This window comes from Convolutriloba macropyga, chromosome 7, assembly GCF_964194025.1.
Source record: "Convolutriloba macropyga chromosome 7, txConMacr16.3, whole genome shotgun sequence".
Classification (NCBI taxonomy): domain Eukaryota; kingdom Metazoa; phylum Xenacoelomorpha; order Acoela; family Convolutidae; genus Convolutriloba; species Convolutriloba macropyga.
Genome location: NC_134474.1, coordinates 22,201,544 through 22,216,207, shown reverse-complemented (window position 1 = coordinate 22,216,207; position 14,664 = coordinate 22,201,544). Strand labels below are relative to the sequence as shown.

At 34.5% G+C, this 14,664-nt stretch overlaps 1 protein-coding gene across 1 annotated transcript; it reads right to left on the bottom strand.

Annotated features, from left to right (window-relative positions):
• Positions 1-6,216: 6,216 nt before the first annotated feature.
• On the bottom strand, positions 6,217-12,685 carry LOC142342983 (uncharacterized). The gene is made up of 4 exons (XM_075394666.1): positions 12,414-12,685; positions 11,795-11,838; positions 10,945-11,399; positions 6,217-6,402 (listed from the first exon to the last, which is right to left on the bottom strand). The coding sequence occupies exons 1-4, from the start codon at positions 12,683-12,685 to the stop codon at positions 6,217-6,219; spliced, it is 957 nt and encodes a 318-aa protein (XP_075250781.1).
• Between the last annotated feature and the right edge of the window lie 1,979 nt (positions 12,686-14,664).

Sequence of the window (14,664 nt, the reverse complement as noted above, 5' to 3'; positions counted from 1 at the left end):
AATGGTCCAATTTTGATAAACATTGGGAACAGCAACTGTTCTAAACTCCGGATTGAAGATCGAGAAACAAATGTAAGCAACAATCTGAAGTTTGTCGAAACCTATTCTGGCATACTTCAAACAATATGTGATGAGACATAGATAATCGGCTCTCTGTTCACTCTAAGTAGAGAGGTATGATGGAAGAGACCCAATTTTCTGTAATAAGCGAACAAGATATTGCACTATGCAATGAGCTCAGATTTTCTGAGAAGTTTTGAAACCTCAGAGCCTTTTGCTATTTTCTTTCGGCGTTTTGCTACTCTAATTGCGGTGACCATATCGTTCAAAAGTTAAAAAAACGCTAACTCCACCGCTCGAAGTCTTGAAAATTGTACTGATGATTAGCTAGCGTCAGTCATTGAAATCGGCCAAAGATTCCCTAATGCTAATTAGAATTATAGAACAAATTAACCAGCAGCTAATTGAATTGTAAATACTCATTTTATACTACTTTAATTGTAAAAAAGAGTCGTCTCAGACTTAATTATGAAATCGTTTAAGTTTTTGAGGCTGAGAATTAAATTATAATGGCAAATGGGATGAAATATAAATCAATGATAAATCCAAAACTTTACCAGCATAAGAGAGCAATTTTGAAACCCGAGCTAGAGAAAAACGCTTAAAAAAGCGAAACTATTCAATGATCAGTTAGCATTGTCCCTTGACTAAATGAAGTGGTCCAAGTTGCTTAATTAGATAATGATTATACACAACTTTCTTCTCTTCAAACTGGAATTCAGAATATAAATGCACAAATTAGGGGAAAATGACAACACATGATAGCATGCAAATTTGTGCAATTGTTGAGACAAGGAGGCTCTGTAATGATGTTTCAAACACAATGTTCGCACCCCGCTCGTCCCAATAGAAAACTTTCACAAAATTCAAATATTGTTCAAAAACAATTGGTATGTGAATAAAAAATTGCTTTCAACTCAAATCACTTAGTAAAGATAATAATGCCAAATTAGAGAGCCGATGAAACCTCTTCCTCTCAAAGTTACAACTTTGGAACAAGATCACTTTCAGGAAAATCAAATAACCGCAACAAAGAATATTTAAATCCAAATATCAATGTCTAATTTCTTAAAGAAAAAAATGTTTCATGACAAAGTCCAAATAGCGTCAAAACAAACTAAACAGAACAAATTATTTACTATTTTGATAGAAAAAAAATGGAACTAGTCCTTAATGAGACTCTTAGACTACCAGATATAAAGAACGAAAACAGCGAAGTTAAAAACGACGTTCATAATTTTTGAAAATCATTTACTTTCAAAAAAAGAAAATCATTAGATATCAATTGAAAACTTTAAGTAAGTTTATGTTCATCCACACCTCATTATGAAGAAAACGAGACCTGTCAGTATCCAGATTATGGTGTACGTATTTTAGAAAAACAGACAAAAAAAATTAAGCTAATTTTTGAGATAAAACAGTGTCGAAGCCTTTGAACTATAAATTTTTCCGAAATGAATGAGATATAATCAACTGCAATTTCAATGAACAACAATGAAGTGATGTCTGACCTCTGAATAGTCAGACTAGGTAACAAGTAGAGAAAAATGAACAAAAAGGGCAAAAATAGAAAAAATTTTCTTTCAATGACGATTAATTGCAAAGTCATAAAGACCATAGCTATCAACTGAAACCCTTAAAATGGTTCAATTTTGTTCTCCAACAAAAACCATTGAGGTCTTTTATCCTATAGAATATTTCATTTTTCTACTAAAAGAAGGGCATATGCAGACAAAAATAAATTTTTTTAAAAATGTTTGCGAAAAACCTGTATCGTAGCCGTTAAAACAGTAAACTGGGCACTAAAATTACAAAATATCTTCGAATTTGCTTTTCATCAGCAACAATGATTTAATGTGTGGCCTATAATTGATCAACTAAATTGCAAAAAGACAAATAAGAACAGCAAAGTTCGAGGTTTGAAAAATGTATATTAAAAAAACGTAAGTTTTATTTTCAAAGAGAGAAAAAGACGTTAGCTATCAAATGAATTGAGTAAACAGGTTCTTTTTTTATCACAAGGAAGTTGCTAAGACATGGAGCTATCCAAATTTTTTAGAAGACTAAAAAACGAGAAAAAGGCAAAAAAATTCCAATTAAACTCTGCTAGAGGACGCTGTCGAAGCCGTTAAAACCAAAATCCATTCACCAAAAAAACTGACTTGATCAAAGTTGCCTTTTAAAGCAATTTGATATCTAAGCTCCACAATATGGCGGGACAAGAAAAAGAACCTCAAAGAAGGGAAGTTTCTAAAAACCTGGAAAAGGATTCCAAAAAGTTTCCAAAAACTTTTTGTGAACTTTCGCATTTTCCCAGCCAAAAAACCATTACATAAAGCATAAAACGGCAAAACCGCATTAGATATTAATTTTTATTCCATTAGAAAGACAATGCGAACTGTTTTTGCTGGCGTTAGTCGACAAGTCACCCAAACGGCTACCAAATCAACAAAAAAACTGCAGAAATGAATGACAAAGCTCAATACGCAATTGTTTATGTTGAAAACAAGTACTTTTTCAAATTAAAACGACCATAAGCTTATAAAAAACAAAATAAATAGTTCGAATTTGAAATCATTGGGAAGTCAATTGAACATCTCAGTAAAACAATGATTTAATTTTTTCTGTGCGGCAATTATTGTGAAAAATTACAAAAATGCTGAAACAGACAGCAACTAATTGCAATTCGAAATTTTTTGTACTTTAAAACACAACTAGTCCAAAACTAGCCTTGTTTTTGATTTTCGTTCGTTTTGAGCAGTAATTGTTCCGAATATCACTGATTTGAATAATTTGACAAAAAAGTCACTGTAGTTTTTGTCCAGTTATCCAGTTAATTTATCAAAAAAATCCGCAGGTCTCGAAGCCGGTCAACGACGGTGTCAAAGCAAATCCAAGCAGAATTAACCTTCTTTGGAGTGAACGAAGATTTTGTCAGCAGTTTAGGTGTGCTAATCCGGCACCTTTAAACAAAGTGGACTAAAGAAGATTATTTCGTGTCATTTTTGATAGAATGATTTTACCGACATTTTTTTTTACCAAAAAATTGAATCAAACAGTTCTATAACTCACGTAAAACCAAGAACACTATTGTTCAGATGTTTTAAATTTTTTTCAACAAATTTGGCGAAACTGCCTTAAAATAGTGGGTGGGAACAAAAAGAAGTCGTTCAATCCTACATCTAATTCCCTTTTTCCGACTTTTTTCTCGAGATGGTATCTCCCTAGCGACCTCACTTCTAATTTTTATCAAGTGATGCATATTAAACAGAATCGAGGCTTCTTGCAAGAAGAGGAATACTGAGCTTTATCAAGTCTGCTATTTGATTCATTACTGCCTTATTACTGTTTTGCATGTCTTGTCAGGTCTCGGCTTTATATACAATTTAAAAAAAAATTGCCAAGATCTTGTTTCTGGATACTCATATATATGGATACTCTCTTATTTCTGGATACTCTTGCATATTTTGGGATGTGTTATCGCGATAAACAAGTTGAAGATCTTGGCAATATTTAAAAGGTTTCAGTATGTTTAGCTCTGGTTCACTGAAGTATGAGCTCAAGCTAAAAGAAAGCCAATTATAGAATGTCCAATAGCATCCGAGTGTGAAAATGTGCAACCCTGTCTGATTTCAGTTCCACACTTTCTGTCCAGAGAGTCAATCGTCCTAGTTGTGGGTTGATCCAAATCATCGTCAATGTAAACAACATACCCACCAACAATTACAAGCGAAATTGTTTGCGAATTCAACAGCGCTTTGTTCTTTTGCAGCCAATTTTGAGTCGCAATTTTTAAGTTGAGAGGACTGACGGGTCCCAATATCTGTACACTGATAACTTTAAGTAATTTTTGGCTACTGATTAACTCCGATAGAAAATTCAGCAGTCCATTTGGCCCCATAAGATCGGGCTGAATTATTCTGATTCCAAAAATTACCAGCGTCATTTGACGTAGCCAACTTTGAATTTGGGAGAAGGTTCTCAATTTGTCACTCTTAAAGGTGAAATATGATTTTTAAAAAATTTTGGCAATTTTTATTACAAACGGTGTTTTTGCTTTTCTATTATAATTATAGAAGTAATTGTTGATACTATGCTCTGTCCTAATGAAAGCTAACACAGGTGATATTTGGTCTAAGAGGAACAAGAACTTTATAAAACAGATTTCCTATCAAAAGTAAATGCTCTACAAAAAAGAAACCATATGATTATTGCGCAAAGTAATCTTGTCATCCTTCAACAATTTGGTTTGGTCAGTATTAGAAAACGCGAAAAGTAGTCAGTTGCAAAGCTGTGCTATAATGTGCATTTGGCACTTGAGTATTGAATTTTTATAGACGCAAGAAGACACTGCAAAGATAAAGATGAGGACCCAAAGACAAATGTCCGCGCTTAGAGTGCGAGCTTAACTGTTATCATATCGTTTCTGTTGATAAAGTACTGTTTTTCAAAACTTTTGTTCTGGCGCTATTATGAGATATGCTTCATAATAGATCCAAAACAGAAGAGCTGAAAAAAACTTCATTAACTGAAACGATGTGATAACAGTTAAACTCGCACTCTAAGCGCTGAAATTTTCATTAGGAAGACCAATTATTGGTAAATAATTTTACACAAAAAGACAGAATATTATTACGCAAGAAGAGGAATACTGAGCTTTATCAAGTCTGCTATTTGATTCATTACTGCCTTATTACTGTTTTGCATGTCTTGTCAGGTCTCGGCTTTATATACAATATTAAAAAAATTGCCAAGATCTTGTTTCTGGATACTCATATATATGGATACTCTCTTATTTCTGGATACTCTTGCATATTTTGGGATGTGTTATCGCGATAAACAAGTTGAAGATCTTGGCAATATTTAAAAGGTTTCAGTATGTTTAGCTCTGGTTCACTGAAGTATGAGCTCAAGCTAAAAGAAAGCCAATTATAGAATGTCCAATAGCATCCGAGTGTGAAAATGTGCAACCCTGTCTGATTTCAGTTCCACACTTTCTGTACACTGATAACTTTAAGTAATTTTTGGCTACTGATTAACTCCGATAGAAAATTCAGCAGTCCATTTGGCCCCATAAGATCGGGCTGAATTATTCTGATTCCAAAAATTACCAGCGTCATTTGACGTAGCCAACTTTGAATTTGGGAGAAGGTTCTCAATTTGTCACTCTTAAAGGTGAAATATGATTTTTAAAAAATTTTGGCAATTTTTATTACAAACGGTGTTTTTGCTTTTCTATTATAATTATAGAAGTAATTGTTGATACTATGCTCTGTCCTAATGAAAGCTAACACAGGTGATATTTGGTCTAAGAGGAACAAGAACTTTATAAAACAGATTTCCTATCAAAAGTAAATGCTCTACAAAAAAGAAACCATATGATTATTGCGCAAAGTAATCTTGTCATCCTTCAACAATTTGGTTTGGTCAGTATTAGAAAACGCGAAAAGTAGTCAGTTGCAAAGCTGTGCTATAATGTGCATTTGGCACTTGAGTATTGAATTTTTATAGACGCAAGAAGACACTGCAAAGATAAAGATGAGGACCCAAAGACAAATGTCCGCGCTTAGAGTGCGAGCTTAACTGTTATCATATCGTTTCTGTTGATAAAGTACTGTTTTTCAAAACTTTTGTTCTGGCGCTATTATGAGATATGCTTCATAATAGATCCAAAACAGAAGAGCTGAAAAAAACTTCATTAACTGAAACGATGTGATAACAGTTAAACTCGCACTCTAAGCGCTGAAATTTTCATTAGGAAGACCAATTATTGGTAAATAATTTTACACAAAAAGACAGAATATTATTACGCAAGAAGAGGAATACTGAGCTTTATCAAGTCTGCTATTTGATTCATTACTGCCTTATTACTGTTTTGCATGTCTTGTCAGGTCTCGGCTTTATATACAATATTAAAAAAATTGCCAAGATCTTGTTTCTGGATACTCATATATATGGATACTCTCTTATTTCTGGATACTCTTGCATATTTTGGGATGTGTTATCGCGATAAACAAGTTGAAGATCTTGGCAATATTTAAAAGGTTTCAGTATGTTTAGCTCTGGTTCACTGAAGTATGAGCTCAAGCTAAAAGAAAGCCAATTATAGAATGTCCAATAGCATCCGAGTGTGAAAATGTGCAACCCTGTCTGATTTCAGTTCCACACTTTCTGTACACTGATAACTTTAAGTAATTTTTGGCTACTGATTAACTCCGATAGAAAATTCAGCAGTCCATTTGGCCCCATAAGATCGGGCTGAATTATTCTGATTCCAAAAATTACCAGCGTCATTTGACGTAGCCAACTTTGAATATGGGAGAAGGTTCTCAATTTGTCACTCTTAAAGGTGAAATATGATTTTTAAAAAATTTGGCAAATTTTATTACAAATGGTGTTTTTGCTTTTCTATTATAATTATAGAAGTAATTGTTGATACTATGCTCTGTCCTAATGAAAGCTAACACAGGTGATATTTGGTCTAAGAGGAACAAGAACTTCATAAAACAGATTTCCTATCAATAGTAAATGCTCTACAAAAAAGAAACCATATGATTATTGCGCAAAGTAATCTTGTCATCCTTCAACAATTTGGTTTGGTCAGAATTAGAAAACGCGAAAAGTAGTCAGTTGCAAAGCTGTGCTATAATCTGCATTTGGCACTTGAGTATTGAATTTTTATAGACGCAAGAAGACACTGCAAAGATAAAGATGAGGACCCAAAGACAAATGTCCGCGCTTAGAGTGCGAGCTTAACTGTTATCATATCGTTTCTGTTGATAAAGTACTGTTTTTCAAAACTTTTGTTCTGGCGCTATTATGAGATATGCTTCATAATAGATCCAAAACAGAAGAGCTGAAAAAAAACTTCATTAACTGAAACGATGTGATAACAGTTAAACTCGCACTCTAAGCGCTGAAATTTTCATTAGGAAGACCAATTATTGGTAAATAATTTTACACAAAAAGACAGAATATTATTATTCCTCTGGCTTTCTATAGCCTTCATCTGATGGAACAATTTGTTGAAAAAAAGTTACCAACGGAAAAAATTAGATGTATTTTACCGCATGGTGTTTTCGCTGCTGAGCAGTTATCAAATATCGAGGGGAAGATGAGCTGCTGAGTAACTCCGAGAGGGCATTCAAAACCAAGTGACAATGTTCATTTATAGGATTCCTTACTCTCTACTGTTAAGTTGTGGAATTGGCACATTAGTACAGAACTTTTATCAAGTATTTCATACTGAAAAGTTCTTTACACATATTGCCCATCCTTTTTTCTTGTTGAAAAACGTTTAATTGCGCTATAATAATGTGTACTGTTGTGTTGAACAACATGTTCTAGATATGATTTCAGCACATTATTGTGATGAGATTCCCATCTTTGTTAGAAAATTTCAGAGACGGAAGAAGACACTGCAAAGATAAAGATGACGACACAAAGAAAAATGTCTACACTTAGAGTGCAAGCTTAACTGTTATCACATTGTTTCAATCAATGAAGTTGTTTTCTTTTCAAAACTTTCGTTCTGAAGCTAATATGAGATATGCTTCGTAATAGATCCAAAACAGAAGAGCTGAAAAAAGCTTCATTAAATAAAACAACGTGATAACAGTTAAGCTCGCACTCTAAGCGCTGAAATTTTTCATTAGGAAGACCAATTATTGGTAAATAATTTTACGCAAAAAGACAGAATATTATTTTGCATGCGCTTCCTCTGGTTTTCTATAGCCTTCATCTGATGGAACAATATGTTGAAAAAAAATTAACAAAGAAAATAATTAGTTGTATTTTACCGCATGGTGTTTTTGCTACTGAACAGGTATCAAATATCGAGGGGAAGATGAGCTGCTGAGTAACGCCCAGAGGTCATTCACAACCAAGCGGCAATGTTGATTTATAGGATTCCTTTTTCTCTACTGTTTAGTTGTGGAATTGCCATAATAGAACAAGATAAGAAAAAGATCATGAGCAAAAATGGTTTCTGGGAGTGTAGAAGTTTTGTAGAAGTAATATGCCAGACAAGTCTTTGTTCAATTTGGCTCAAATATTCGGTCAGAGAGGCTTTTTTCTAAAACTATGAGGTTTTTTTCAAGATAAATTTTCGTTTTTGAGGTTGAACTTCTTTATAAGTCATTTAAGAATGTTATGGAATGAGAGTTTATTCATTAATGCTCTTCTTAAAGCTTGTTCTTCGAAGCTTTGACTTTATTTGTCCTGAATCAATCTAAATTTCTTCAGTTTTTATATAGTTTCGTTTTTGAAACAACCTGGTCCAAAACGCATAATTTATAAATTAATTCCCTAAAAGGTCGTTTTTCTGCAATATATTGCAGAATAAAAAATTTAAAATAATATTTATATGCATAAAATGTGTTATATATTAATGAACATTTTATGGATAAGAGGTGTCTTTACTGGAATGCCAAAAATAGCAGTCCAAATAGTCATTAAACAGAAAATGCGTTTCAACTACATCAAAAACAATAAAAGACGTAAAAAAAGAAGTTTTATAAAAGGAAACAGTTTAGTCCGAAAAGTCTTTGTAAAACGATCTAAAATGTTCATTGCTTGTTAATCATCATAGCAGATGGCTTTAGACAAACATTTTAAATAGAGTTGAAAACTGTCACTTGAAGTGCAAAAAGTTTTGCCTGCAACAAAACTCCATTACTTATCATTACCAGGATCAAGTACTCTAATTTAGAGATAAAGGTTATCAATTTGAATAGCTATCCCCAATGTATTTGAGTTTTGAAACGTAATACACTAACTCTTTTTAAAAAGTACTTGCATCTTAAATGTGGATATTCGTCCCCGGTAACAATGTAATATCGGCGTTAGACAAAACCAAGTTTTATGTTTTAAAAAAAATGTTTCTTCCAAAAGTTTTTGGATAATTTTTGTTTGTGCTCCAAAATTTTTTGCAAGCGCATTACATAACAAATGTCTATGTAAAAATATGGCACTTGCGCTTGTGGGGTTTAATTATTATACAACCCCGAAGCTGCCCAGGTTGAGGTGGCCAGACCGAATTGAGCTCTGATCAGACCATCTTCGAGCGCACACATGTTCTTGGTGCGCTAGAATTACATGGTCTGGAAAAGGCTTCGAGCGCACTTTTGTCTGGACAATGGTCTGGAACTTGCCTGATCAGAGGCCACTTTGGTCTGGGACGGTCTGATCAGAGGTCACTTTGGTTTGGGACGGTCTGATCAGAGGCAGTTTCAAGCGCACACTAGTCTGATCAGAGGCCGATTCGAGCGTACACTAGTCTGACCAGAGACCAAGTCGAGCAATTTTTTTTTCATTTTTTTTTGTTTTCTTTTACTGATTTTTGTTGTCTCTGGTAAGAGTCAACAATAAAACACCCTTCTGATCACAACCAAGGGGTCCAGCTGATAGCAACTGCCGGTCCCCTCAAGAAAAGATTTTGAATCAAAGTAGATCAAGACGTTTTTATGCAAAGCTGTCTAAATTCATTTATTCAGTTAAAAACATAAGTAAATGGCATACTTAATAATTTTTTGAGAATTTTTTGAATTTAATTTCACTGGCAATACTTTTAGGATTGGTTTTTTGTTAGTTGAATATAAGATTGATGACATCGATTTTCATGAAATGAATATATTATAACAATATTGAGAGAATTGTCCATGTTCAGAATCATGCTCTGATCGGACTTTAGTTGAACGCACTTTAGTCTAAACAGAGGCAACTTCGAGCGCACTTTTGTCTGATCAGAGTTAATTTAGAGCGCACTTTTGTCTGATCAGAGGTGATTTCGAGCGCACTTTAGTCTGATCATAGACAATTTTGAGCGCACTTCAGTCTGATCAGAAGCTATTTAGAGCGCACTCCAGTCTGATCAGAGGTGGATTCGAGCGCACTTCGAGCGCACAACGATCTTCGAGCGCACACTGGTCTGATCAGAGACCAATTCGAGCGAAATTTTTTTCAATTTTTTGTTTTCTTACTGACTTTGGTTGTCTCGGGTGAGAGACAACAATAAAACAGCATTCTGATCGGAACTTCATCTGAGAATCTGATGGGTTTGATCAGAACCAAGGGGTCGAGCTGACAACAAATGCCGGTCCCCTCAAGAAAAGATTTTGAATCAAAGTAGATCAAGACGTTTTTATGCAAAGCTGTCTAAATTCATTTATTCAGTTAAAAACATAAGTAAATGGCATACTTAATAATTTTTTGAGAATTTTTTGATTTTAATTTCACTGGCAATACTTTTAGGATTGGTTTTTTGTTAGTTGAATATAAGATTGATGACATCGATTTTCATGAAATGAATATATTATAACAATATTGAGAGAATTGTTCATGTTCAGAATCATTCTCTGATCGGACTTTAGTTGAACGCACTTTAGTCTAAACAGAGGCAACTTCGAGCGCACTTTTGTCTGATCAAAGTTAATTTAGAGCGCACTTTTGTCTGATCAGAGGTGATTTCGAGCGCACTTTAGTCTGATCATAGACAATTTTGAGCGCACTTCAGTCTGATCAGAAGCTATTTAGAGCGCACTCCAGTCTGATCAGAGGTGGATTCGAGCGCACTTCGAGCGCACAACGATCTTCGAGCGCACACTCGTCTGATCAGAGATTACTTCGGTCTGGGACGGTCTGATCAGAGGTCCCACTTGTCTGGGACGGTCTGATCAGAGGCGATTTCGAGCGCGACCTCAACCTGGGTGGGTGGGGAGGGGTGCGCAAATGGAAAAGATCTGCTTTTTGATCTCTCTAATTCATCCTCACCATTGTAGCCCCCACAAAATTAAAATTCCTCAGGTTTTTGGTATATTTACTATGAAGAGGTTGGGGGGGGGGGGGTGGATTTTTAAAACTGTGTTTAAATCATAATTCGAGTACCCAAATAGGAGGCAGTAGATGTATATATCGGACGTTGCTGCAATTATAAAACATGGTAACACAGTCGGAGGGCGTCGATATAATTGTACAATTCGGAATATCCGTTCCTTCAAGCAAAACGAACGGTTGCATGTCAATCCATCCGAACTCAATTAAGGTCAGGTTGGGAAAACAAACTGAAACCAACTGGTTAAGCTTGCTTGCGTGTCCATTTGTTTCACATTCGAAATTTAAATGAGTCAAGTGCTCAAAAATTGGCAGATGCTCAATTCTGGAGCTCTCTGTAACTCTCAAACACATTTCGAGCTTCCTCAGTTTGGTCAATGTCGAGATCTGTTCCATTTCTACGTAATGGCGAGCTCTCTTTATTTCCAGAACTGTCAACTCGGAATAACGCTGGAAGTTTCTGCAGAGGTGTGCGTTCGGTATGATTCTATCGCACGTTAGGGAAACAGCTAATTAAGAACTCTTCCGGTTTCCTCTCGATAGAAATAGTAAATTTCACCATTCTAATTGATCTGATTACTAATCCTGGTCTTTCCCATTATAACCCCCCGTCCCCAAGCTTAGTGGGCACATAACGCATATCAGTAAATACACAATAATGGGGGTATGGGGGCTATATTGGGAAAGACAATTATTCTTTTTTGAGTCGGCATATTAATAATATGTTTGATAATACTTTTCATATAGTTCTCTTGCATGTCATTGAATTTATGAAGACCCTGAATGTTTAGTAAATGTGACACAGAAACCTAAGTTACCAAACTTAGTTAGATGAAAAACAACAAAGTTCTCGTCAAGAATTGTGAAGCACAATTTTTTAATCTTTAAATGATGGAAGTTGTTCTTCGATTTTCCAGGACAGAAGATTCGCAGAACCAATCTTGAAACCTGTTATAAAATATCAGCACTGAATCAAGACATCGAAATAATATTTTCAAAATCCAGAGCTGTAGAAAAAAAACCAACAAAAACAGTTCAGGTTAAACATTGAATTAAATTACACGGTCGGGGACCCTAATTAAAGTTTAGGCTAATTATTTTCATAGACAAAAATGGGTCCATCCAAATTCGGTCGAGCCAAAGTCGAGGGAATTGTCTTCCACCGAGCCAAAATCGAGCAAATTTTTTATTTCAAGACTTAATCGAGGACATTTAGTAAAGTCAAGCCAATTCTTCCTGCGATCCTTACACGCTGCTTACCAACTTTTTTTCTCCAGGTTTACATTCATATATACATAGCCAATTGTTTTGCCGATTTTAATATTTTATCTCATGCTCCATTTGTCTCGATACCCGAAATCGGACATAGGAGACAAAGTATGAAAATTGACAAATTAATTGGTTAAACTGAACTTAAATGTAAAACCCGGCAAAAATAGCATGGAAAGGTCTTATCGTAATAGGCTGTTAGAAAAAAAGAGCATTGAATAATCTTGATTCAGTGGTGTTTGTCGTTACGTTACCATGGCCCCGATTCCATATAGGCGTTGTTGTTCAGATATATCCTCAAATCTGGGTTAAAAGACCCGAATCGTTCTATGACACCTTTAAACCAGATTGAAGGGAATAGCAACTCTCTTTGAAACGATACAGTCAAATGAAGTTCTCGCAAACTGGAGTCAAAGAGCATTTTGAACTCTTCGGGTAGGTTTGATAGCCATATTCCAGCGTCCTCATCTGCAATATCTCTAATATCGCCGGAAATTTTGAGCTCTGAGAGATTCAATTGTTGCATCGTTTCCCAACTAATTTTTTTAAAACTCTGGTCAACTTGTTGGTACAAAATTGGATTCAAGTTGCTGAACTTTACTTACTAGTATATTTATACTATATGTTCTTTGGTGAGTATACACCCGAATTTGTGACTTTGGTCCGCGATACATGTTTACATGTTTTAGAATACAATACGCCGCAGAGGTATTCCCAAAACGTCAGGGGCGAATCTGTCCAATCTGTGTATCTCTTGATCGTTTTTCTAATTTTAATACATTGAAAGTGTAACAAAATTAGATACCTTAGCAAAATCGGCCAAAATTGAAGGAAATTGCGCAACCCGTGTTCGCAAAAGTGTCCAAATATTAACTATGGAATCAAACATTGTAAATATTTTTCGCGATCTATGTAAACTTTCTTTCTCGATTTTAGGTACCTCTTTGTCGCACTGAGCGTAACTCTATTCCAGCACTGAATGTATCTCTAATCCATCCTGAATGTATCTATAATCTGCAATTGTGCTTCATCTAATGCTTCTTTGAGCAGGTAAAAATGGTTTGAAGCTTTATTAATTGATAGCCATCAAGTTCAACATAGAAACAGCAATTTTGCTAAAACTATTTTTCCGTCTACAAAATGGAGCATTTTTCTGTATCAACTTCTCAACACCTGTTTTTTCCTGAATCTTTACGACTCAAAACAAGAATTTTTCGGTAAAAAAATCACATATGAATGGATCATAGTTTTTTCTTGCTACCTTCAATTATTTATTGGTTTTCCGAGATTAACAAAAAAAATATTAAAGTGAGTTGTCTCAATATGTTTAGAGTTTCCTGACAGGTGTTTATTGACAGATAAAGACTTAGATAAAATTTTTTTTCTGTAAATAGTCACATGTGAAATGATTACTGTTTTTTTTGCTGTTCATTTCAATTAATTATTAAGTTCCAATTGAGTTCAGCAAAATAAATTATTCAATTGAGTTTGTGTTCATGGTGTCTTTTAAATTTTTTTTAAAATATCCCTCCAGTCACCCCTAACGATTATTGACACGTTGACACTCCTCTGAAAAGCTGAAAAGCATAGAGGTAAGAAATTTTGCCTCGGCTAAGGTGTTGAAAATGATTTTTTTTTGCAAACGGTTAAAGATCTTTACAACGATATTGAAGTAATATTAGGCTGGTGTCAATTGACATGTGTATATTGCTTTTTTTGGTTTACTGAGAGACCATGCTTGAAGGATTTTGAACAAAGCAAAAAAGATTGAATCTCTTCAAAGACAATAATTGAACAAATTGGTGATAAGAACAATAACGATATGAACAAAAAAATGAACAAACGTGGTTGACGCAATTCTATAACTAACTCTTTTAAGTATAAAAATATGAAAGTCGGTATACAATTAGATTCAAAATTCGGGTTTTGAATTCTAAATGAGTCTCTATGAGTGACAAATTCACTTATATATGTTATTTTATTAAGTATCAAATCATTTTTACACGCTCAACTATTATAGCTTCTACTTGCTCCAAAGCGCAATAAATTAGGCATACTTGTGGATTATAGGTACATTCGGTGAGAAATTTTGATATCTAAATTGAGCGATAAAGTATTTCAGGACTTATCTCCTCATTTCAAACTTGAAAGTATCTCTGTACCGCGAAAACAGTGGAGCCAATTTAGCAAAAAAATTAATACTAAGCTTGTCTCCTGATTTTTATGACTTTAATTGTCCTGTATCCATTCATTCTTTACTAAGGCGGAGATTTTGGGTTGTACCTTTGCATCTTAATTTAGAACGGGGCCGTGCGATACTAAACTCGACTGAAGATTTTTAATTGCGCGGATGAGTGACAAACTTGGTCACTCTAATCCGCGGTTAATTTATATAAATTTCTTTTTCCCTTGAACGTAGTTCGAGTCAACAATTTGTAAATGTATCCTGCGAATGTGAGATTGCGATTCCTAAAGATTTTTTATGCCATTTTTTATTAATTGTTT